Below are 24,492 nucleotides of genomic sequence, written 5' to 3'. Positions count from 1 at the left end.
CCTGTTCTGTCTTCTCTCCTTTCTTCATGTTCTCCTCCTTTAACCTTTTTTTTGTCCTCAGTTTTCTCACTTCTGCTTTTGCATTTTTCAGGGGGGTTGTCACTGAGGATATCCTTCAGGGTGTAATTGCCTTCCACTGAGCAAAAATAAAGTATTCACAGCACAAATATCACCAACTGCTTATACAACCATAGGCTATGCCCCCAAGGAATGCTGAGGACTTTCTTTCCAGAGCAGTGACATACACCAATAAAGCAAAAAGCCCTTTGTTCACCTTGCCCTGCCTGGTCTGCAACAGAGATGCTGCTGCGTGTCCAGTTGTAGTTAAACTTGTCCAGCTCCACCCCTGTTAGCAATCGTCCAGAGCCATAATGTAGATCAGTGCCCTGTTAGTCTCACTATTTTTAGAACTCTGGGTTTGGTTTGTGGTTGTCTCATTCCTACCACTTGCTCAGAGCAGCACAGGCTGTACAAGGAGAGAGGTGCTGGAACAGGAAGGGTAAATATGGTATTAACCCTCCCACTGATAGTCTGGAGTTGTTATGAAGCTCTTCCACCCACAGTGTCTATTAGAGCAGTTGCAGGACTGCTGTACGTTACCCTTGGCTTTACATGTGCCCTGGGGAGGGGTTTTGGCCCATAGCCCACTGTTGTCTTCCCACCTTCCCAGACGGGATGTGGTGCCACCCCGGCCCCGGGCAGGGAGCACAGCTGGGAGCCAGCCCCACTGGCCGCTCCTGCCGGTGCTCCAGGGTCTTCCCACAATGCATTCCCTGGAGCAGGTGCAGCACCTTCCAGAAACCATCAGATTAGTCTCAGCAGTGCCAAATCCAGAAGGTGCCCCACGGCAGTAGAGTGGACCCCTGCACTCTGGTCTGTGGGCTGCCCTCCTGGCCTGGCCAGAGATTCCCCCCTCAGAGCCAGGGACTGACCCAAGAAGCTTATGGTCACACTGGGGACCCTCCAAACCTCCATCCCACAAGGGACGGTAATACACTGAGCAAGCTCTGTACCATTTAGTTTTGTGGATAGCAGAGATTATTATCCACAGTGACTCACAGGAGAATGCAATAGGATCGCAATACAGTCACTTTTGAAAACAAAGTGTTGTCACTCCCTATAGCAAGTAGGTAATAAACTGAGCCCCCACAGGGGCTGGCAACAAATGCTTCCTCCCAAGATTGTTCTGTGTGTATCTACATATAATATGAGATTTGTAAAGTCATATTAGTATGTGTAGATTATATATAACTCTATATACTTACATGGCAATTTCTTATGGCATTGACTGTTGCACTATGTTGAATACATTTCATTTTGGTTTGATGACTCTCTTTTGATGTGCTGTGTTTATTTCAGCTCCAGAAATAGAAATATTGACAATACCTGGCTAGCCTGCTGCAAATGATGGCACCATCAGAAAGGTTGTTTAAATTCATATGAGTCCACCTCTTTTGATGTAAATACTTGATGTATGATTTATGTGACATTTTCATTCTGACAGCTTGGCATTTATCGCAAAAGCTAAATAACACATATGATGTGTTAGTTTATCACATCTAAAAAAGAATAACCAGCCCAGACACAGGTTTGGGCTCAGGGTAATGATTATGGTTGGGCTGGGGCCAAACTAAATAACACTGAAACTTAGAGAAAAATCCAAACTTAGATCCACCCTACAGTGACCCAGTCCTAGTCCCCCATCTACGCTGTTCTACCTACCACCCCCAGGCAGAGCTGGGAGAGTTTGGGCTCTAGGAAAGGATCAGGCCTGAACTCAAAGCTCAGACTCATCCCTGATTTACTTGTATTCTGAAAACAAAGTAAATACAAGTCTTTAGTATGGTTCCCTTCGTTCAAACAGAAAGTTAAAACCAGCACATATGGAAGATGTAAGAGGTGGAGGAGGCTGAAGCTTCACAAAACAGAGAGGCTGGAATATTTCAACACAGTTTCTTACTGAAGGAGGTGGTAGGGAGGAAGACAAGAAAGGAGAAAGGAAGAGATGGTGGAATAACATAAATTGAAAGAGAACAGAGTGCAGCTGCAGCTAAGATAATTCCCAAATGAGCAGCATAACTCAGTTATGGCAGGCTTAGCCCAGACAAAGGCAGGATGAGTTTCAGTCATCTTCTGTAGCTGTTGCAGCCACTTGTGTCCAAAGTCTTGGCATGGCCAGTTTTGGTTCCACATGTATTCCAAGATGTAGGGCTTATTTGGGTCCTCAGAAGCACCCACATTAAATAGCATTATTATCCGACATAAACAATCTCTGGCAGTCCCATTATTATGATGGACTGGGGAGACAGTGCAGACAGTTTATTCCCAGTTTAATCTTTTCAGTGTCCTCAAAAGCCACTGTAATAGCCAGCAGCTATCAAGCTGTGTCCTCAGCAGAGTTAGAAAGCCCAGAGGGTTTCTCCTTCCTCATTCCTTGTGTTCTGGCCCAACTTTGGGGCATTTATTTGAGAAGCCATCCCTAAGCTGCAGAAGCTCTCACACACATGGAGCTCCCTCCTGTCACTTGCTGTAGGCTCTGGTGGTGAATGAAAAGCTGGGAGCAGGTCCTGTTCTGGCCTGAGCCTGAATATACTGGTTTCAACAGATCACCTGCTCAGGAAGCACCCAAAGAACCACCGCTGGTCTCCTAAACCAAAAAGCAGCGCAACTCCTGCAACCCTTGAATGCCCTTGCCATTGCTATAGCTTCCTGATGCAGGATGAAGGATCTGTCCCCTAGCAATGGAAGAGGAGAACACTGCTTTTCAAATCCCAAGTCAGAGGATGGAGCAGACAGGTTTCCAAGTGCAAATGAGGCAGCTCTTTGGAAAATGTTTTCTACAAAACACAAGTATTTTGTATCCAGTTGCAGACTGACTGCTTTGGCAATGGAGTAGTGGTGTGTGTCAGCAACTTTTGCTGAACTTTTAGGGCTATAGCTTCTTGTGTGGAAATGGATGGTTTGGGGTGCTTTCTCACTGGGATAACCCATCCTTGTCCTGTTGGGTCTCAGTAATCAGAGGAGGCTGGACAGCAAAGGAAGGTGAAGAAGTCCAGCAAATACTCCCTGCTGCCTTCTCTCATCCTTCCTGCCCTCCCTCTCTTCTTTTCTTCCTTTTTCCTTCTCCTTCATCTTCAGAAGTCTCCCAGAACCGCAAATTTACGTCTTGGTTATTGTGCAGCTCTTCAGGCATTTTCTAGAACATGCCTACACCACCCAGCAAGTCTGGTGAGATGTGACAACACACTATCGCAACAGAAGTAAGGAAAATATGTAAGCCAGGAAGGCACCAGCTTATTTATGACCCAGTGTGCATGAGCAGCAAGCACTGCCACTGGCGTTACAGCCTGTGGAACAAAGCCACATTCTTTAATTCAGTGGCACAAGAGGCCAGGAGAGTTTATTTGTGTTTGGTTCCCAAAAGCATTTCAGAATCACCAGTTCCTTTGATTTCTGCATGGTAATATTGCACTCCTCCATAAGTTTTCCCACAGCAGTTTGCACTCCAACTGGCACTGTGTGCAAGATTTCAGTCCAATTTTCATATGGCTCTTCCTGCCTATCACTGTTGACACAAAGTCCTTCTTACAAAAACTGAAGCCAGATCCCCTGCTGAGGAAAATTCCCTTTGGTTTACTGCTTCCAGCAAAGCTTTGTTCTCTTACACCAGCTCAGAGTCTGGCCTGTGCTGTGCTACAACTTCCTATTACATACTTCTCTTTGCAGACAAAAGCTCCTTTCCCTTTCCCAAAGGCTTTGGAAGCATCGCATATGACATATGGATGAAGCACAACATGCCCATCAAGGCAGAGGAGTGCTCCAGGCACGCAGCATGGAGTTAAGCTTCTCTCGGCCACTGCCTCCCCACACAGGCTTGGTCAAGACACAGTGATTGTCCACGTCTCCTCTCTCCTGCTTGTACACCAGGGCATTTCCTGAGCCCATAGTGTAGCGTCATAAGCCTCTGTAATTCTAAGGCTGGCAGAAATCAGAAGGAAAATGCCATAGAAACACAGCATTATTCTAATGGTCAATAACTTGTCTCATGAGGCAACTAAAATCTGTAAAAGTAGGTACTTTTGGGAAAGCGCTATTGCCATGACTAAGTGCAGAAACACACCATGCATTCGGATGGCTGCGTATATATAGATACACGGAGCGGAGAGAACACTGACAGCAAGTACACATGAAGCTTCTAGCCAACACTGGCACAGAAGGTCTCAGCCCAAGGGCCATGGTGATCCCAGTGAGAGGTATGTCTTGATTTCCTGTCCCTGAGAGCACCCAGGCTTCCCACAAGCTCTCAAGTGGATGTCTTGCAGTGTCCCATCCTGGCTGCCTCATTGTGGCAGGAGGCACTGGGGAGGGAGGGACATTTCCATTCCAGTCATGAAATCTTCTTGGCATTATTCCAGTCCCCTAGGAATTCTTATCAGAAATGCAAATAGCTAGGGTGGGGAAAGATCTGAGCTTGGGAGTGAGTTACGTGAGCTTGTCGTGCCTCAGTTTCTCCCTCCCCCTGGTGGGGATGATGCTGCTTTCCAGCACTCCACCATTTAGCCAGGTTTTTTCGAGCATTGCAGGAGCTGCTGTCTAAGTAAGTGTTGCGCACTGATGGTTGTGTCAGAGCTGAGAGCTGCATCGTGTTGTAATGCTATTGCTCCTTATGGTGCTTCTCAACACAGATTCTCACCGTAACCCCTATGAAAAGGCAGCACCAGGGTTGGTGGGGTTTTTTTAAGTTGTTTGTTGGTGACTTTTTCCACCTCATGCCAGTAACTGTGGCAGCAGAGATCTCCTTCCTCAGAACTCTCCTTCCTTCTCCACTAGCAGAAAAGAGGGCAAGGCTGATCTGGTTCTGCTTGAAGAGCACATCGCCTCCACAAATGGGGCACCAACGGCCAGCATTCCCAGAGCTGGGATGTGGCTGGTGAGGGAAGCCTGGATGAGGCAAGGAGCCAGGGAGAGTCAGACAGAGATGATGGTGCTGGGGGTGCTGTGTACATGACCAGAGCCCTGGTCTGGGGGGACTGAGCTGTCATGGCCTCAAGCCTTCCTCCGCTGGAGGATGCACGGCGGCTCCCAAGAGGCCAGGCTTCCATATTTAGAATCATAGAGTCATAGAATGGTTTGGGTTGGAAACCCTTACAGAGCATCGAGTTCCAACCCCCCTGCCATGGGCAGGGACACCTCCCGCTAGGTCAGGCTGCCTAAGGCCCCATCCAGCCCGGCCTTGAACACCTCCAGGGATCGGGCAGCCACAGCTTCCCTGGGCAACCTGTGCCAGTGCCTCACCACTCTCATTGTGAAGAAATTCTTCCTTATGTCAAGCCTAAATCTGCCCCTCTCCAGTTTATACCCATTGCCCCTAGCCCTGTCACTACAAGCCTTTGCGAACAGCTCCTCCACAGCTTTCTTGAAGCCCCTTCAGGTAGGTCGCTATAAGATCTCCTCGGAGCCTTCTCTACTCCAGGCTGCACAAGCCCAACTCCCTCAGCCTGTCCTTGCATGGGAGGTGCTCCAGCCCTCTGATCATCTTTGTAGCCCCCCTCTGGACCCGCTCCAACAGCTCCATAACCTTCTTATGCTGAGGATTTCGGAGCTGGACACAGTACTCCAGATGAGGTCTCACTAGAGAGGAACATAGGGGGAGAATCCCCTCCCTCGACCTGACGTCGAGCCTCTCCTCCACCAGCTCCCCCCAGTTCTCCTCCTCAGGGCAGCTCTCAGCACGTCAGCGTTCGGGAGGGGACACGGGCGACGCGTTTCCCCGCTGCGCCCGGCAGCTCCCGCGGCTGCGGGTCGCCGGCTGCGGGCGCTCCGCGAGGCGGCTCCGCGCTGCGCGCCCATCACCGCGTCCCGCGGCGGCGGAGCGGGGGCGCGGCCGCCGGGCTCCTGCATATTCATGAGCGTGATGTCAGAGGGGGAGCACAGCTCGCCGTGACCGCCCGGCAGCGCCATTTCCTGGAGGAGAAGGCGGCGGCGGATCGACCCGCCGAGCGGCGGCTGCGAGTCGGCAGGGGGAGACCGGGCTGCCCCGGACCCGACCGACCCGGAGCGCAAGTTGCAGCGTCCCCGCAGCCTCGGAGGAGCCGGGGGCGGGGCGCGGGGCTCCCGGAGCCGCAGCCGGAGCCGCAGGCGGAGCCGCAGACCGGAGCCGGAGCCGCCCTCGCGTGCGGTGGGAGCTGGTGGGAGGATGGTGGTGCGGGAGCGATGGAGCTGAAGCGGAGCATGGCCGTGCCGCGGCTCCTCTTGCTGGGACTGTGGGCTGCGGCGCTCCGGGACGTGGCAGGTGAGCGCGGCGGCGGCGCTGCTGGTCGGGGCTGAGAGGGGCTCGGCAGGGAACTCTGCCCCCCGCACGGGGTCGGGGCCGCCTGGGGGATGCGGAACGGGGCGGTGCGGCGCCCGGGGGCTGCGAGCCCCGCCGCCCGCCCGCAGGCACCGAGCGGAGCCCCCGTAATCCTGGTGGCTTTGCGGGCGTCGCTCGCCTGGCCCGCATCGCAGCCAAAGAGAGCCCGGCGCATTCCTGAGTGGCTTTGGTTGGATGTTGTTTCCCCCCCTCCCCTCCTGAACTCCTTTTCCCAAGTTTCACCCCGGGAAGGAGCGGGTCGTGTCGCCGGAGCAGCGTCCTCAGAAACCTGAGGAGCGAAAAACCTTTCCCTTGTCCTGCATGGGGAAGAGCCTCCCTCTCTCCCCGCTCCCAAAATAACTTCAGAAAAAGCATAGTTCTGTCCTAGGAGTCAAAATATCCAGAGGTGGCGAGTTTAAAGACAAACGAGCCCCCCAAATATGTAATGCATTTTGACAACTGTTATGCTTGTTTGCTGTTAATTCTGACTGATGACTGGTTGATAAAAAATCTAATACAGTTTTATTTCCTATCTGTACCTTTCGACTCCCACAGCCCTTACAGGTGGGCTCAGAGGAACTGATTTGGATGAGGTTATTTCTTGCACTGGCACAAATGTTATCAGATGAGAACTCCTGAGCGGGAGAGTAGGAGGAGTAGGTGGAAATTAAAATCCATATTGACCTCCTGTGTGCTTGTTCCTGATACCTGCAGGAAGAGGTGCTACAGCTAACACTTGATTTTTGTCAAAAACCTGTGAATTTATTAAAGAGCCCTGATCTGTGTTTCTTCATCGCAGTTGATCTTGGTGGAGGGATTATAATTGGGTGATGTGGAGAATGACAACTAAGTCTAAACACTCATACTGTATATTAATTTCCTACATCATTAATTTGTATGGGAGCTGAAACCCATAGAGGCCCTCTAACAACGCTTCTTTGTTTCATTTGTGGCTAACTCTTCCAGCAGGGCAGTCTGAGGAAAGCTGAGTAGTTGCTTTTCCGTGAAGGCATCTGTAATGAAAGTGTCTGTCAATTTGTGTGTGTGTTCAGCAGCTTGGCTGTATCAGTTTTCTGTAACAGAGAAAGCTGCTATGAAGCTTTCATGTTTTATTCCAGTGTTGTGAGTGGCAAAGGGGAGGATGCTTTCTGGCATGCACTGGGTCGAGTCATTTGTGTTGCAGATGGGTTCAGTAATGTGAGGTTAGATCATCTTCACCCAAGTTGATTAAATCCTTAGTCCAGCAAACTAGCTGTAACAACTAAACTACAGCATTCATCTTACTGGTTTTCCAATGCTCTCTGTGAATTTGCTAAACTAATAACAGCAGATAGAAAAGCAAAAGACTTGAGTGTGGGAAACCAGCTCTTAACAGGCTGGGGATCTCATTAAGGGAAGGAACAAAGTCCTTCTGCCTGTGGTCTGGGACTGCTCCTGGACCACTGTTGCCCTGCTGGGAACTGGCTGCCAGCGGCAGACCGCTGTCTGGTCCTTCAGTGCTGGCTCCCCGTTCTTTCAGCTGTTACAGCCAGGCGGTGAGTCTCTGCTGTGGCTCTGCCCTGTGAGGTGGTGCCCTTGTGGCTGTGGGAGGGTGATGGGTTGGCAAGAAAGGAAGTGGCACATGAGAAATGTCTGTTTAATCACCATTCAGGCTGTAACAGTTCAAGAGCAACAGGGCTGCTTACTTAGCAGCACTTTTGATTTGAGAAACTGGCATTTTTCTCTCTGGGCTAGTGAGGCATCCTATGAGAAGCTGACCAGCCAGAGAACTGGCGGAAGGTGTAACATATTGTGATACGTGGCTTGCCAGAGCAGCAGAGAGATGGAGTCAATAGTTTGTGAAGGATGTGGAAGCCACTGCCAAGGCATAATATTGAACTAGGCTAGACCTGTTCTGTTGTCAGTCCTACGCCTCTGCATAGGAAATGGCCACTAACAGAACTAGCTTTACGTTTATTTCCCACCTTCTTGCTTTCCCACGGTCTCCTTTGATCCTCTGGTTCTTCCTTTGTATGCCTTTCTTTCTTAAACATGCTTACATAGCTGGCTTCTACGTTTTCTCATGGTAACACATTCCATATATTCGTTTCTGCTCGAGGGAAACACTCCTCATCCACCCACACATGTAACAGTGCTCTGGGCCAGATTCTGATCACTTCTGTGTCAGTGTAAACCTGAGTAGCCCCACCATCTCTCACCCTGCTGCTTTGGGGTTGCAGTTATATAGCTCTGAGTGTAACGTGGTCCTTTGGCTGGACTGAAGGGTCAGGGAGGCTCCTTTGAGCACACGCCCACATCATGCGACAGAAATATCTGTTCTGTAAACAATTCCACTCCTTGGCAAGGTATGCTGTGGAATAGGCTTTGCTTTCACTGATTTTGCAAATTGCAGAGAAGCTTTCTGTTATGCAGAGGAACAGTGTGCACTGAATAATGAGACATAATTGATTCTTTCTTGTATCCCTGTTCTTTACAAATGCTTACAATGGAGTGAGCATGATGATTTCTTAGCAGCACAGGAACACCATGGCTGAAATTCAAGCCTGGGGAGAAGAGGGAAGTGTGGTACCGTGTTGAGCGAATGTGCTTAGCACTGCTGGATCACTGACACGGCAAAGCCCCCTGCATTTGTCTTGCTTGCCCAAGTACTCCTCTGCAGGAGCTCATCCTACTGTTACATGAGTTGTGAAAAGCCCTACATATGCACTGAGCCACCACTTCTCTCCAGCAGTTGTGCTCTCAGTGCTTGCCTCTGCCTATTGCCTAGCAGACGTAGTAGAGCAGCGCTGAGACTAACAGACCCCTCTGCAATGTGTGCTGTAGGGTATGTAATTCCAGACCAGCCTAGAGTAATTTGCTCTACTCCAACCCCCCTTCTTCTGGGGGTGGGGCGGAGTAGTATTTTTTTTTTAGGTATGAAATTTACAGGATCTCCAATCAAATTAAAGGTGTCCCAGGGTCAACCCGTCAAACTAAATTGCAGCCTGGAGGGAATGGAAGATCCCGAGATGTTGTGGATCAAGGATGGAGCAGTGGTGCAAAGCGTAGACCAGGTGTACATTCCAGTAGATGAAGAACACTGGATCGGCTTCCTCAGGTACAACAGATGCAGAGAAGGAAGAATATCGTGGAAACTATCGCACAGTTTTCTGCTGTCAGCTATATCTGTGCAACTACAGTGCCCTCAGTGGGGCAGGATCCTTATGTCTGCAGTTCAGTGTGTGGCAAGGGCATAACTAAGAGCAGAATTGAAGCCACTGAGGGCTGAGATTTTATGCGCTAGAACCATATTGGTTTTGTGACTACTGTGCTGACAGGTGCTTTCCTAATGCTTGTGGTGCTTGGGACGTGACTTCAAGGTGAAAGGATGTTCTTGCCTTGTTTGTTCATCTTGTTCTGCTCTGCAGCAGGAAGACTAAGGTCTGACTTATAAATAGGTTTTCTCTCTAGTACTCATTCTGTTCTCTTGCTCTCTCTCTTGAGCTGTCAGTCTGCCTAAAAGGATGAGGATTGTCACTTGTAATGAGAGTCCGAAGACTACTTCCCCTTCCTTTCTTTGGGGAAGTGTGTTTGTCACCTGAACCATCCCCGAGTCATTTTGCAGTGAATTTCCTAATACATTTACACTGCATAGTATCAGTCCTCAGTGGCACAAAACCTCCTCTTCTGCAAAGCAGCTCACTGTGCCTTTATTTCAGCAGAAGGGAGTTGTCGGCTAGTTCTGGAAGTACAGAGTTAAACAAGACCCAGGGTTCTGCTCTGGCTTTTTCTATGCATAAAGCAAGCTTGTACAAGGAAGCATGCCATCACTTGTGAGGTCTCAAAACCATTGACTGATGGAGAATCACTCTTCCCTGAGCTCCAGCTTCTTCTCCTATTAGATTTCTTGGATTGACATTGTACAGTGTCTCCGATTCCAGCAACTAAATGTCTCTGTGCTAAAGCTTGTCTGCTCAAAACGTTTTGATAGGAACAAAATATGTGCCCAATAAAACAACTGCATAAGATTGTTGTGGAAACAGTTTGTCTTGAAACTATACTTTTTACTTCCCACCCCACCTGTTTCCACTACTTAACTCTCTTTGCCCCTCACAATCTCTGTCTGATCTCCTTTCTCACCTTTTGTTTTCCTCTACTGAGAACTTTCTGCAGCACCAGGGCTGCGTATAGGGTGCTAAATCTAGGTGTGTCCAAATCTTTTTCTCGTTTTAACTTTCTTCTCCTAAAGTGATAATTTCTGCCACCTACTGTGTGAGTGCTGCAAATCGCTGTGTTTCAGAACATGTGGCTGGATGGGCAGGACAGCTGATGCCATTTGAAGGTACAGCTCTGAAAATCAGGCTGTAGTGGGTCCATTTTGTGCCTTTCAGCAAACACTCTCCCCTTTCGGTCCTCCTTCCAGAGACATTCTTCCCCTCCCCTGAGGCGGACTGCTAATGTTAGAAAGGTGGTCATCAGATCTGCAGAGGATCCCTGCATGACAGCAGACGCATGGCTGCACATCCCGTGGGGGGCAATCAACATTTGTACATTGACAGCTGCTCAGACTCACACCGGTGCTTTTGGTAGCTGAGACCTTGTTGCTTTGGGACCAAATTCTGCCCTTCCTCACCACACTAGCCTCATGATGCTAACAGCAGTGAGACCACAGATTTCCAGTGGTGGAGCAAGGAGCAGTATTCCTGAGCAGTCCTGAACTAGAGGGCTACAACTTGAATGCCGCTCAGTTCCTGTAGCTGCCTGCCTCTGCTTGGAAGCATCTTAGAAGGGGAGCTGCTGCTGAGGAAGGGAGGACACAAGAGCTTGTAGGTTAAGGCATTGTGCTGGAGTAGGCCAGCATAACCCCTTTATATGATTCTATGATTCTATGAAATTACAAACTGAGAGGCTCAAGGAGTTTTACAGTGTGAGGTGCTTTTAGCATAAGAATAACACTGAGTACAGTTGAGGCAGGGGAAGGCTTTTTCAGACCCACCTGTTCCTGTATGAGGCTGTCACCATTCCGGTCACCTAACTGAGGCAAAAGAGTTGGAGTCATTGGATGTTTGTGATTTGGAGCTTCCTGCTAGCTCCGACATTGTGGGTCAAGCTGTCAGTCTTGAAGGCCAGCTAGTGTCATGATTCAGGATCAAGATGACCAATGCCTTCCTCTCCTCAGAGGACAGGCATGTTTTTTCTGTGGTGATGTTTCAGAGGAAGGCTGTCTGCTCTGCTCAGGATTCCCTTCTCCACTTTAGAGAGGAGGCTCCTGTCTCTGCTGTTTTGCCTCGTGCTCTGTGCTGGTTAGCTGTTGCCCTCCTTCCCAGAGCTGGCTGCGTCTCAGGGGGTGTTGTCTGTGCATCTGGTTTGCCAAACACTGAAGGGTCCTTTGGGGCTAAAACATGCTTTATCCACATAAAATATCGATATGGCTTTTGACTTTTTTCAGCTTGAAATCCGTCGAGCGGACAGATTCTGGGAAGTACTGGTGCCAGGTTGAGAACGGGGGGAAGAAGGAAGAATCACAGCAAGTGTGGCTCATAGTGGAAGGTAAGGAGTAGTAGTAGTGCTGGTTTCCTTTCAGAGATGACCCACCAATATGCTTTAGGTGGAAGTGGTGAGAGCAGATTGCCCCAGTGACAGCCTCCTTGGCTCTGAACCATAGCTGCTAAGTACAGTGAGATCATTACAGAGCAGGAGTAAGAAATGGTAGGAGAGTAGCTTCAAGGAGAGGAGCTGTTAGTTAATTAGCTTCTGGGGGGGGAGGGGGTTTGGCATATTAGGAAACAAGTGAAAGGTCCTTTCAGGCACATGCTTCTTTCCAGCCCTCCAATAGTCGTTGCTTTGCTCTTGAAGTAAGTTGTGGAATGGTGGGATGGTTTAGGTTGGAAGGGATCTATGGGAATCATCTGGTCCAACCCATTTCTCAAAGCAGGGTCACAGCTTGGTTTTGGTTATCAGCCAAACGGGTCTTTGAGGGCAAGGTACAGTTTTAGACTAATACTGAGTTTCGGGAGAAGTGCTGTGTACCAGCGCTTCATAGCTGTGGCTATTGCGTTTTGACCAGTCTTGTCTGATAAAAGAATAGCTTCTACATGGTTGCCCAAAGTTCACCCAAGGCAGCGTTGACTGGTGGCTTCTTGCTGTCTCTAGTTTCATTTTCCTTGAGCCATAATTGTGTTATGTCCTCAAAATCTGGTAGTCATAGGATGGCTCGATATTTGGTTGACAGGAACAGTGCACTTGCAGCAAGAAGTGGCTTTTTAGATGCAATTGGTAACACTTTGGGCTAGAGCTGAATGGACAGTCTTAAAGAGAGGGAGCAGGGAGGATGTTACGGCAAGTTGTGTGGTTTGGATGTTTTACAGCAAAGGTCTCTCTCAGACCCATGGAAACATTCATAGCAGTTCTCACAGGAAGAGGAACTTTTGCCTGTTGCCTTCCATAAATCCCAGGCTTTTGTCCACCTGGATTTTCAGGTGCAGTTTCAACTGGAGAACGTTTACAGGTTAAAATACTCTGTATTGTTTTCTGTTCCATTACCGTGGTCTGCTCCAGAGGTGGCTGCATTTGCATGGTGGGTGCATTAGGAGTGATTGAGTAGCTCAGTGTGCTAAGCCATCTGAAAAACAGTGAGGGCCTTCTGGATAGTTCAGCAAGAAGTATCAAAATCGCAAAGACCAGCTGCAGCATTGAGAATGAAGGCCAAAGCTTACAGCTTAAGCGTAAGCTAAGAAAGTGCAAGTAGTCACCTTGATGAGAAAAGTAAATAGCTAGTTAAACTCAAACTGAGCATGTAATTGTGTGAAATGGGAGTTAGTGGGGAAAAAATAAAAAACAACAGGTAGTGATAAGGGGTGGATTTTTAAAAATGTGCCAGCTGTTAGCGGAAGGAAAAATGGGAAATGCAAAAGCCTATCAGTAGCACTATCACTGTTATCACTGTGTATATTTCTTTCCTGGCCCTACCAGCTTTGTCTAGAAGCGGTTGCTGTATTGATAACAGATGTTGTCCTCTTTGACTGAGAAAGGATCTTTACTCTGGTTATTTGCAGCTTTCAATAAGCGTGGGCTGGTGGTGATCTCATTTAAAGTGAGCTTGAAGGGATTTCTATGCTGTCTAATGTCTGCCTTGAGATCCGCTTAGGTAGTGTGTATCAAGCAGAATTTGTAGCAATGGTATTTGAATTGTCTTTGTAATGCAGCTGGAATATTTAATCTTACGAAACACTCCTCAATTTACAAAACCAAAATTATTTTCAAACTGTTTTCTGGTTTAGAAACTCGAGTCTGGCCTTACCCAGAACATGATAGTGTTTGATATTAAGAGAGGTAATCTAAGAGGCACACTGTAGTGTGTGGCTACCTGAAAAGTACAGATTACGTTTCTTACAGAACTTCCCCTCTGAAATTACACCTCTAACCGTGCGGCTGTTCCCAGGGCTGCTAGCTCCTGTTGTGGCTACTTTCAGAGTCCCAGCCATGTGTATGGACACGTCCTCCTGAATGAAGTGTCTAAAATCTGAGCTGTAGAAAATAATAAAAAAAAAATTGACCCTGTAGGTTGCATGCCAGCTTGGAATGGGGAATAGACAGGTTCTTGTTTTGCCACTGATTTCTTGACTGTTGGCTGCTCAGTGCCGCCAAGGTGCGTATGTGAAAGAGGATGCACTCACCTCTTGTACCAGGAACTGGCAAAGTAGATGTGTTAAGGAGAGTGTGATATCCAGGTGACGTATGTATGGGGGCAAATTCCTGAGCTGGATGAGTCAGTTGCACTCTCTGAACTATAAGGGTTTTTAATTGTGGTCTTGTCTAATCTGTTCAGCTGCTCCCAAAGTGAGAAAACCTGCTGAGCTGGGCATGGTCCTCCCAAAATGTTACTTCAGGTGCCATGGCAAAGGGACAGGAGACAGGCATCCTGCTCACAGGTAGAAATACAAAGGTATTATCCCTTCTAATCTTCCTTGGAGGAAGGTGGAGCTGTCACAGCTGGTATCTGGAAAGTTTATTCACTTCTATTATTTATGTATGACTGCAATAAAAATATTAACACATGTAAGCAAAAACCAGCAGTAAATCATGATGATGGATATACCTGTCTGAGCAGTAGCCTTTGTACAGATAGTCACCGTCATTCCTGACATGACCTATTTCTAGATCTGGTTTAGTTTGTTCATTTACATGCCACTCTAAAGGGAGTGGCAAGGAAGGCCCAAAGAAACTGTCACCTGAAAGACACAAACAGCAAGTGGATGGCCAGTGAAAGACTGAGGACCCCACTGTCAGCTGGAATGTAGAGGAAATGGCGAGCCTTAGCCTTCTCAGTCCCTGCACTTCTCAAAGCCTGCAGTTGGAGGTGCTCAGCATCTGCCACACCTACTGAATCTATTTGTTCCTGTCATCTTTGGCCAGGGACAAACAGCATAGTTAAAGCACGTGAATGCACAGTGTTGTTGGTTCCTATGTTGCTGTGATGCAGCAGATCAGCAGTTTCCAGGACGTGCTTTTTGCAGCTTGAGAATACGTAATTTTGGTGTAGATGCAGTCGGTAGCAGCTGTGCTTGACACCCAAAGTTTCAAGTATAAAAGGGAACCTGGCAATTCTCTGGACTTTTAGATATTCCACCAGTCACCAGAAGTGCATGCCAGCTGTCCTGCAGTGTCAGCACTGGTGCTGATGGCTGATAACTTCTGTATCACAGGTTTGGAGCACTGAAGCCACAAGTGTCTTGGCGATGTCCACAAGAGGAACCACACATCTTCGTACGTTGAGTTACACCCAGCTATTGCCTCAGCTAACTTAGAGGTGACCTGAGGTAGTTAGCATTGCCGCTGTGTTTTACTCCTATGGGCCTGATCTAAGGCCTATTGTACCAAGCAGGAGTCTTTCTGTGGCGGGGAACAGGTAGTTATCAAAAGAATTGTGTTCGTGCATAGCCTTCAGCTCTGAAACAAATTACCCTTAATTCCAAGGCAGCCTGGTTCTCATGGTGTTGGAGCATGCTGGAAGGCAGCTCCAGTCAATTAAGCTGAGGAAAGAGCATTGTAAATGATCCTAGTCTCTCACCTGGGGGATTCTTCCCTCATTCTTGGGTTTGTTACAGCCACTGGTTCAACACATTCACAAGCTTCAGTTTTTAATGCATAGCAAGGAGTATCTGCAGCTGAATTAGGCGTCTTTTAAAGTAGTGTCTGCCACCACTAAATTTATTGACAGTTGCCTCTTTAAACTCCAGCCTCTCCAGCTGAAAAATTGAGCAAATACTGCCACTAGAAACTACTTTATAGGGGAGTCTTGAAGGAGACTCGGTGAAAGAGTTTTTTCAATGGTGTTTTGGGAAGCAAGTGTTCTTTCCTTTCTGACTTCTTCTAGCAGGAGTATGTAGATGTTCATGCCCTGAGGTGATCCAACATATCTGACCCTTGGATATTGTGAAGGGCTTGGAGGGAGTTGGACTGGACACCTGTTTGCCCTGCCTCTATGCCTAGTGTTGGGCACTGGTATTACTGGAAATAAACAAGAGACAGGAGTCTCTGCAGTTATTATCACTTGTCTGTTGCTTTTCTAGGTGTGCCCTACTTTACTGTGGAACCTGAGGATGTGTCCGTGTCCCCTAATGTCCCATTTCATATGGCTTGTGCTGCTGTTGGTCCCCCTGAACCAGTGACAATTGTCTGGTGGATGGGAGACTCTAGAGTGGGGCTTCCAGACATCTCCCCCTCCATCTTAAATGTGTCAGGTAAGGCTGCGGCCAATGCAGGGGATCACTTTGAGCATCAGAAGATGAGAAGAACTGTCTTCTGATTATGCCTGGTGACCCTGTGTAGCCACATAGTGTGAGAATGGTCTTTGACTGTACGTTGAGAGCTGAGAGATCACATACCAAACCAAATCATCTTGAGGGTTGATTCCTGCTCTGTGTTTTTTCTGCTGGCTTGAGGTGCACAGGCTCTTCAGAGCTTGGGTGGGGCTGACACTGTGCTAAAGATGCTATGGGACAAATGATGAATTGGGTGCCTCTTTTGTTCCACTTCATGCAGGGCATTCATGGTTATATTAAGTGACTCTTTTGGTGACATTTGGCTTGGAAATCTCCAAATGTTCACATGTAACAGATGCTGCCACCTCCTTCTTTGCACAGCCATGTCACCACTGCTTTTCCCTCTCTTTCCCATCTCTGTTCTTTCAGGCTTGCTGGATGCTCTTATCATTAAAACCTGACCGCCTCATATAACTGTATGACGCTTAGAGTAGTTATATTGGTGCTGAAGTGGACTGGCTGATATCCTTGGAGACCAAGGTTTGCCCCAGAGCAGGCACACTAGGTCCATGGTGGTACAACTGCCTTCCCCAGCAGCATCAAGTGAAGAGCTCAGGAGCCAATAGGTGTTCAAGCCTTTCTTAAGCCCCCTTTCAGGGAGCGGCCAGTGTACCCCTTCCAGGACCTGACTGCTACTATTTTTGAAGTTATCTCCTAAAGGTAACTTTGTTCTAGTCAGTTGCCCAAAAGCTTTGTGTTACTTCTTCTCTTTGCTGCTGTTCTATTCTCAGCAGCCTTGAGACAAAGTTGAGCTGTGTCTTTAGAACGAAAAGGTTTTGTAACTCGGTGTCGTCTCTGGGGCCTCTTCATCAGTGTTAATACAGTTTTACCTGGGGGAGTTTCTTTCTGTACATCTTTGGCCATCCTTCGAGATATCCAATCCTATGAAGCCTTTCCTTAGAACCTAACTGATACCTAAATCAAAACCTGGCTTGTGATTTGCAACGGTTTTATCATCTGCTCCCTCTCTTACATAGCCATTCAGTGCTGTTCCAAGTTGGAAATGAAAACTCTTTCCTTATGATATAACCTGCCTGTTGAAATGGAAACTGAAAAAAATATATGGTTGAAAGGGGAAAGACAGTAAAAAAAAGTCTCCCTTCCTCCACTGAACTCATCCCATAGTATTGTACAAAACTTCCGTCACTGAGACGTGTGTGAGTTGCATGGGGGCCTGAAGAAGGACATTGGCTCCTAGCGATTCTTTAAATAAATTGCTGTTATATGTATTCATCACCAGCATCCTTCTTTGCCCTTTTCAGTGTTCTTTGGGATGATTCTTGAGCATATCTTGTCTTTGCAATGGAGATAGTGTAGTAGGATACAAGCTGCATGGTCAGATTTCCAAAGCATGTCAAAAAAGATGATTGGTAGGAAAACAAGCATTGCTAGCTAAACAAAGTATTGAATCCTGAAGAAAAAGTACTAGCTAGAAAGAAAACATTTAGAAGGTTCAGCAAGCAGTTGGTTTGGTAAAAAGATGGTTGTATTTGGAAAACAGTGCTGGCAGTGGTACTGGCAGGGAGTAAGGAGATCTTAGTTTGCGGTGTGTTTTCCTCAGGACAGGGCTATGTTTGATTCTGTCTTTGGGATAACCTACCAGGTCAGGTGCTGGTCTGCTCTGCTTGGCAGCATTTTCCTCTGGTTCACTATGGTGAGTGGAAGAAGCTAAAATACTTTGCTCTCTCATTTTGTAGCAGTCCCTCCTCTCTTCCAGTGCACCCTCTTAGCAATGCTTGGGAGATGAATCAAAGGGCAAAGACAGACTGTGCAAGCTGCTCCATGCAACTCTGAAGTCTTTTTCCCTCTTAAGCTGTATGCACATAATGTACCAATCCTTAACTTTTCTCAGATAGAGCCCTATAAGGCAACTGAGGACCAAGTTGAGGGAAAATACATGCTGGACAGATTTCTCCATGCAGCTTTGCAAATCTGTCTCAATTCTGACTAATTAGCAATATCTATATGCATCTTGGAGCAGCTGGACATCAGTATGATGCCATGTTCAGGCCCTGTGATAGATACTCACAGAAGAGAGGGGGGGTAATCCTCTCTTGCATTATATCACCCCTGGAAAGTGCCTCAGTGCTGATGAGGTAGCATTTTACTTCGACTTGCTTTGCATGTCTTCAAAAGTTTCATGCAAAGTGAGCAACAAGTGGGTATTAGCTTGAAATCTGCAGCATCTGGTTGGAACTTTGCCTGGGCTTGTAGCCCAGTTAGAAGGTTATTGTCGCTTATGTGGCAGGCTGAGAGCTAGAACACTGGGTGTTGTATAAGCACGTGGTTCAGCAGTATCCTTGCTCCAAGGGTGCTTGCCAGAAGGTGATAAGTGGACATCTACTAGCTGAGCATTGTGACCTGCTGTTCTGCTAGATTCATCTTTCTTTTTCAGTGCTTTCTGAAGTTCCTGTGAATGCTCTTCTACATCACCACGCTCTCTCCATTAAAAATGTGTTTAGCATGTTAATTACGTTGAATTTCATTTGCCTTTGATTGGCACCCAGCTTAGCCCTCCAGTTGCCTGTACCGGTTGAGCTGGATGTCACACGTAACTGAAATTCTGCTGAAGATTGAAGCTGGATTACATAGCTGTTTGTGTTTCCTTTCCTTTTCTTGACCAATATTCAGGTATTAATCAAAGTACAGTTTTCTCCTGCGAAGCTCACAACGTAAAGGGATTGTCTTCATCTCGGACAGCCACTGTTCAAATTAAAGGTGAGAGTGTGCAAAAGGATGGGCAAGGGACTTGGGTTTTCTCTCTGGGAAGGGAAAGTAGGGGTTCTTAATGCCAGAGGCTGTCTCAAAGATGCCAGCAACCCGCACCAGTTGGAGCTCTCAGCAGTTGAAACTGCTTTGAGCTCTAACAGCAGTTCTCACTTGCAATGCAAGGCTGTATCCCAGGCTGTTGAAAAAGAACCACATCTGATTGAGGACTGGTAATTTGATGTCAAATAACAGTTTTTCCTTGTAAATGAGTGAGTCAGAACACTCAAATTGCTTGTGAGAAAGGAAGCCGGATACAAATCTGTAGCTGGGGAAATCTTTCCTTCTTGGCAATACATAGGTCTTGTTAGAGCTAAAAAGGCTTCTGCTTGCTTCTATTGGCATCACATTACATGCTGAAAAAAGACAAGAAAGACTGTCACCAGTGGCCAGTGAGGTCTGCTCATCCACACATGTTTTTATGGATTTTATTTTTTAAATCCTTTGCACTTTAAAAACTCATTCAAAACAAACGAGCCCTGGCCTTTGCATGACTAGTTGTCATCTGGAGATGCCAAAGGTGGTGTCACGTTTCCTCTGTTCCTCCAGGTGACTGAAACAGGGATAATCAGAGCAATCTGCTCTTCTCCTCTTCATGTTGAGGTGCTTCTGCATTTGAATTTTTAGTCATGGTTTAATGCACACTGAATTACATGATTATCAGCTCCAGGAGAGGCATGTCACAAAAGTAATTTGTTCCAAGTGCTAGCGTATTGCTCAGCGTGAATAAAAGCAAGCATTTATGTCTGTATCAGTAGTTAAAGTTGTGTAACCTAATATTCATTAAAGGATAGCTTAAAATCCAGCTGCAGATCTACTGTTCTTACAGTGTATTTTTCTTGAGGACATTGTGGTTACTGCTATGCCAAGAATGCAGTATGCTGGACTAGTAAGATTTATAACTTAATTTAAAAATGTTTTGAGTTGTTGCCTTAAAGGCTTGGCTACACAGAGGAGTTAGTTATTGTGGAATATATATTTTATGGAGACTTTTATCCTGCAATAGAATTTAGTTCACAAAGCTGCTATGCTTTAAAGAAAAACCTCATCAAACTGTAATTTTAAATAACACTTGGCATAAATATGCATTTTTTAATGTGAACGCAGATTTTAAGTTTTTCTACATATTTTTTAATTTTTTTTTTTTAAAAATTTTTGTTAATAAGATGATGAAGTAAAGACCTCCAAGTTCTTGCATTTCCAAGCAATTATGTTTAGCCAAAAGTGAGCCATAGAGCTCACTATCAAGAGCTAATGACTCCACACAACCTATTTGGGTGGGATGTATCACCATCACACACTTGTGTGTATACACATACACAGAGCTCAGGAAGAGCAAGCTTAAGTGATTCAGCAAATGTTGTACCAGTATCTTGCATGTGCTAGAGATAAGAAACGGATTTTAAATAGCAAGTCCAGTGCTGTAGTCAGAAAGGCCTAACTGTATTACCTCAAATATACATCTAGAAGAGTAGTTATAAACTTAGGGAATTGATGAGGCTCTTCTAAAGAGCAGAAGTTTTGAAGATGTAGTACAGCCCCTGATCAAAATAAAGCAAAGCTCCTAACAAAGACATTGAAAAGAACAAGAGCAGGCCCAGATGTTTGTTTAGTCTTTGATCCTATGAACATGTAGACTTCAATGCAACTATTACTGGGAGCAGTTGTCCATACATGCATGATCAGGACCTTCCTCTCTTACACATCTGCTTACATCATAGAATCATAGAGTGGGTTGGGTTGGAAGGGACCTTAAAGATCATCCAGTTCCAACACCCTTGCAATCATCTGCTAATGAGGACTCTCGAGTCTTTCTACAATTTATTAAACAATTTCTCTTTTGTGTTTCCAGAGGCAAATATTTTTGCTAGGACATTTGCAAACTGTTAACATTTCTTCCTGTTTGCTGCTGTTGTTCATTATCTATTCTCCGTAGTGCCCACAATGTGCTGGGTGTACTCCAAGCAGAAAATAACTTTTATTGTAGCCCACAGTCCCCAGCCATGTACGAAACTCCATTATTCCAGCCACTCTACTAGCACAGAGGAAGTTAACTCTCATTATGTTAACATTCAAGGTCCTGTTTTCAGACTGGCTTTGGTCTCCTCCATGTGTGCAGCTACGACTTGTAGGGTTGTATCCTGTGTTACAGAGCACAACAGGAAATAATTGCTCAGTTTTTTCTTCAGTGCATGATGGGGAAATGCATCTGTCCGTTTTATAAATTGAAGATTTAGGGGAAGGTACTAGCAAGCCAACACTCTTCAGTGGCTGTGTCCATTACAGAGTAGATGTGTTAGCAGTTGATTATTCTTACTGGTGGCATAACCCATACCTCCTTGGGCCTGCCATCTGGTGTTGAAAATTACACGTTGTTAAGCCCAAGATTGTGTTTACAAGAGACTTGAGTTAAAGGCAATGTTTCAATGATACCCAAGTAAGGAATGAAAGCAAGCTTTTTCCCCTCTCAAAGAGCTTACAAACCTGAGTACCCAACATCAGAAGAGAAAGAAATGAAGACATTGAAAAGTCTAAGTTAACTCAAAAAGACGTTTCACTGAAAGGCAAAGAACTCATTTCCCATCTTCCATTCTGGACCCTGGTACCTCGCCTTCCCACCTACCCACCCTGCAGGACCAGCAGCCCTCTGCCCTGAGTTCTGGTAACTAGTTAGCCTGACAACACAGGCTTTATGGGGTTTATCTGTGACACCACCTACTCCCTGCCCCGTCCTCTCCTCCAGGTCTTCTGTAGGGACTTTGGAGTGGGTTTTGGTCTAAGCAGATGGCTCTGTGGAGATACTGAAGGCAGTACTGTGTTTGTCCTCAGTGCACTGAGAGACAAGGATGCTCTCTGGCAGAGTAGAAGAGGCAACTGGAGGAATCCTGGTTTGTAATTATTTTTACACTGTTGCTTTCTACTGGGTACAGCTCAGGAGAGATGGAAAATTCATTCTGTAGGCAGAGCCTTGTCCTGAGGACTGTTGCGTTTTTAAAAAAGGACTCTTGAGGGTACCATTTGCTGAGGTGCTGAAGGAAAAGTATTACTCATGGCAGCACTGTAGGATGTTTTAAATGAGCAGAAGGTCAAGGCAAACATTAATGTTCATGAAGCTGGTAATTTTTTTCAGGAGTGAGGTGCCTAAATAAAAGCAGACTCGGGAGTGAAAAAGAGATGGTGAGGGGTATTTTGGGATGAATAGGAAGTAACTATGTGGATTTATGGTGGGAGGAAAATAGAAAGTAAAGGGAAGCATTGAGGATCGTAAAAGGAAGCCAAAGAGCTCAGGTTAATGTGACAACGTACTGGAGACCCCTGCAGTGATGGAGGCGTGGGCTCAGAGCACGAGTGGAGGGGCAGCTGGTGCTGCTCTGTGGTGTTAGGAACCACAAACATCTGATTAAATGGCCAGTCTGGGAATCCTGATTTTGTTCCCGACTCCTCCCTTAATTTGTAGTGTGGTATCAGCCATGTAATAAGCAAACTCTTTGCCTTGAATTGCCCCTCTATAAAAGACAGAGTGCTTTCTGAGTTTATTCATCTCCAGCATGAAGGAGGCATGGTTTTCAGTCTGGGCTCCATCCCAGGGTGTTTCAGAAGGGTTTGTAATGGACATCTGGAGGCAACACTTTCACAGCAGGAAGCATTCTCCTGCAAATCCAGCTGCAGGGTATCCAAGTCACTAGAGCAAACCATCCTTCCACTGGTGCTGGCAGAGCTAGTTTTAGGGGCTGGACTGAGAACCAGGGGAGGGATTTTGAAGCCCTGGTGTAGTTCACAATGTAGGTCCACAGGCGATTGTGTGTGCAGGGCTGAGTCATGCATTGCAATGGAGGGGGCAGGGAAGACGGCTGAGTAACCAAGGTATAAACATCAGACACTGGCATTACTATCAAACAGATCAACTGCTGCCTGTATGTGTCAAGCAAGTATGCTGGACTATTAAAGAATGAGTGCTCATAGCTTGTTCAATGTTAAGATAATAGTTTCATTCATGAGAATTGGGGACACTCTAAAGATGTGATATTGTACCATCTCTGTTAGTGATTTCATTGCATAATTTCTGGCCTTAAGCCTCTGCCATGGTGAATACCTGCTCAGTTCTGTTTATACTGAAAGGTTTCTTTGTTTCCTTTGTAGCCATGCCTCTCCCGCCTCTCAATGTAACTGTAAGCCAAGTCACCAGCAGCAATGCCAGCGTGGTCTGGGTGCCAGGATTTGATGGCCGTGCACCCCTGCACTCTTGCACTCTTCAGGTACGGCCTCTCTGGATTATTCCCTGCCCTGCATGAAGAACGGGACTCCCTTGAACCACAACACTGCTTGGGCCATCTTTTTGCTCTCCTCCAACTGCTTTGTAGCAGTGTTTGAATTCTTATTCCAGTTTTAAAACATGGAAACTTAACAGGATGCAACTCAGGGCATAAACAGGTGCTGAACAGCGGGGCTGGCTTTGAGCATGAAGTGTCCATTTGAGAATTTGAGACTGGCCCCCTTTCTTCCTCCTGGCTGGTTTATAGAATCATAGAATCACCAAGTTGGAAAAGACCCACCGAATCATCGAGTCCAACCATTTCTATCAAATACTAAACCATGCCCCTCAGCGCCTCGTCCACCCGTGCCTTAAACACCTCCAGGGAAGGTGACTCAACCACCTCCCTGGGCAGCCTGTTCCTGTTGAAATTGGAGAGCGACGGAGGGAGTTGACCAAACTTGGTTAGGTGATCAAAGCTCAATTTATTGATTCACGGTTGCTTCTTTTATACAGAGTTTAATTAGCTTATACATATTGCAAAAACTTAGCTCATGATTGGTTACATCCACCTGCAGAAGTTGCAGTCTATCATGCTTGCACAGTTATATTCTATCTTGACTACTCCTTCAATGTGTTTCTCCTTTGACACTAAAGTGTCAACTCATTGACACTAAAGTGTCAATGTGAGCATAACTCACATTTTTCAAGGACGACACGTCCTTGATACCTCTTTCTGAAAGCCATTGTTGTAAATATGTCTCTACATGTTCCAGTGTCCAGTGACCCTTTCCGTGAAAAAATTTTTCCTAATGTCCAGCCTAAACCTCCCCTGGCGGAGCTTGAGGCCATTCATATTGGTTGTTCCATGGCCGCTACTCCATGCAGAGTCATAATACTGCAGCACTTGTGAAGCTCGCATCTCTCTATAGGAAGTGCCCTTGGGTGGCTGCAGGGTCCTTACATGAGCAGGTGGCTCATGGTAATGTGTTGCAGTGCAGTGGCCTGTGACTCCCATGACAGCTCAGCCCTGTGCTTTGCCGTGCTGGAGAAAATGGACATAGAGGTGAGCCCAAGGGATGAGGAGCTTGCAAAATGTAGGACATGGTACAGGAAAAGTGGGAATACTGAGGGCATGAGACAGATTGGGCTTTTTGGTACTGTCAGGCCTATTTGCATGTTTCAGAGTAATTTTAAGCCCTGGCTCTAAATCTTGATGATTTTTTCCATTGTCAAAGTCCAGTTCCGCACAGAAAATCAAGGGTGTTAATATCCTTTAGCTCTGCTGGGTGCTGAGTACTCGACATCTCTAAAAAACAGGA

The 24,492-nt window shown here is 46.6% G+C and overlaps 1 protein-coding gene across 4 annotated transcripts in view; it reads left to right on the top strand.

The window, feature by feature from the left end:
* Positions 1-6,157: 6,157 nt before the first annotated feature.
* TYRO3 (TYRO3 protein tyrosine kinase) overlaps positions 6,158-24,492 on the top strand; it is a 40,919-nt gene continuing 22,584 nt past the window's right edge. Inside the window, exons 1-6 of one of the 4 annotated variants that reach the window (XM_069857941.1) lie at positions 6,158-6,292; positions 9,263-9,446; positions 11,778-11,878; positions 15,901-16,071; positions 18,784-18,870; positions 23,059-23,174. In XM_069857941.1, the coding sequence (XP_069714042.1) occupies positions 6,214-6,292; positions 9,263-9,446; positions 11,778-11,878; positions 15,901-16,071; positions 18,784-18,870; positions 23,059-23,174 (738 nt within the window). In that variant the 5' untranslated portion in view covers positions 6,158-6,213. Of the gene's footprint in view, positions 6,293-7,723; positions 7,885-8,187; positions 9,447-11,777; positions 11,879-15,900; positions 16,072-18,783; positions 18,871-23,058; positions 23,175-24,492 lie in introns of those variants that run through there. The other 3 variants (XM_069857946.1, XM_069857942.1, XM_069857943.1) reach the window with 3 other exon arrangements.

This window comes from Phaenicophaeus curvirostris, chromosome 5 (genome assembly GCF_032191515.1).
Source record: "Phaenicophaeus curvirostris isolate KB17595 chromosome 5, BPBGC_Pcur_1.0, whole genome shotgun sequence".
NCBI classification, from domain to species: domain Eukaryota; kingdom Metazoa; phylum Chordata; class Aves; order Cuculiformes; family Cuculidae; genus Phaenicophaeus; species Phaenicophaeus curvirostris.
Note: the sequence above shows the minus strand (reverse complement) of the source record. Positions and strands in the feature narration are given on the sequence as shown.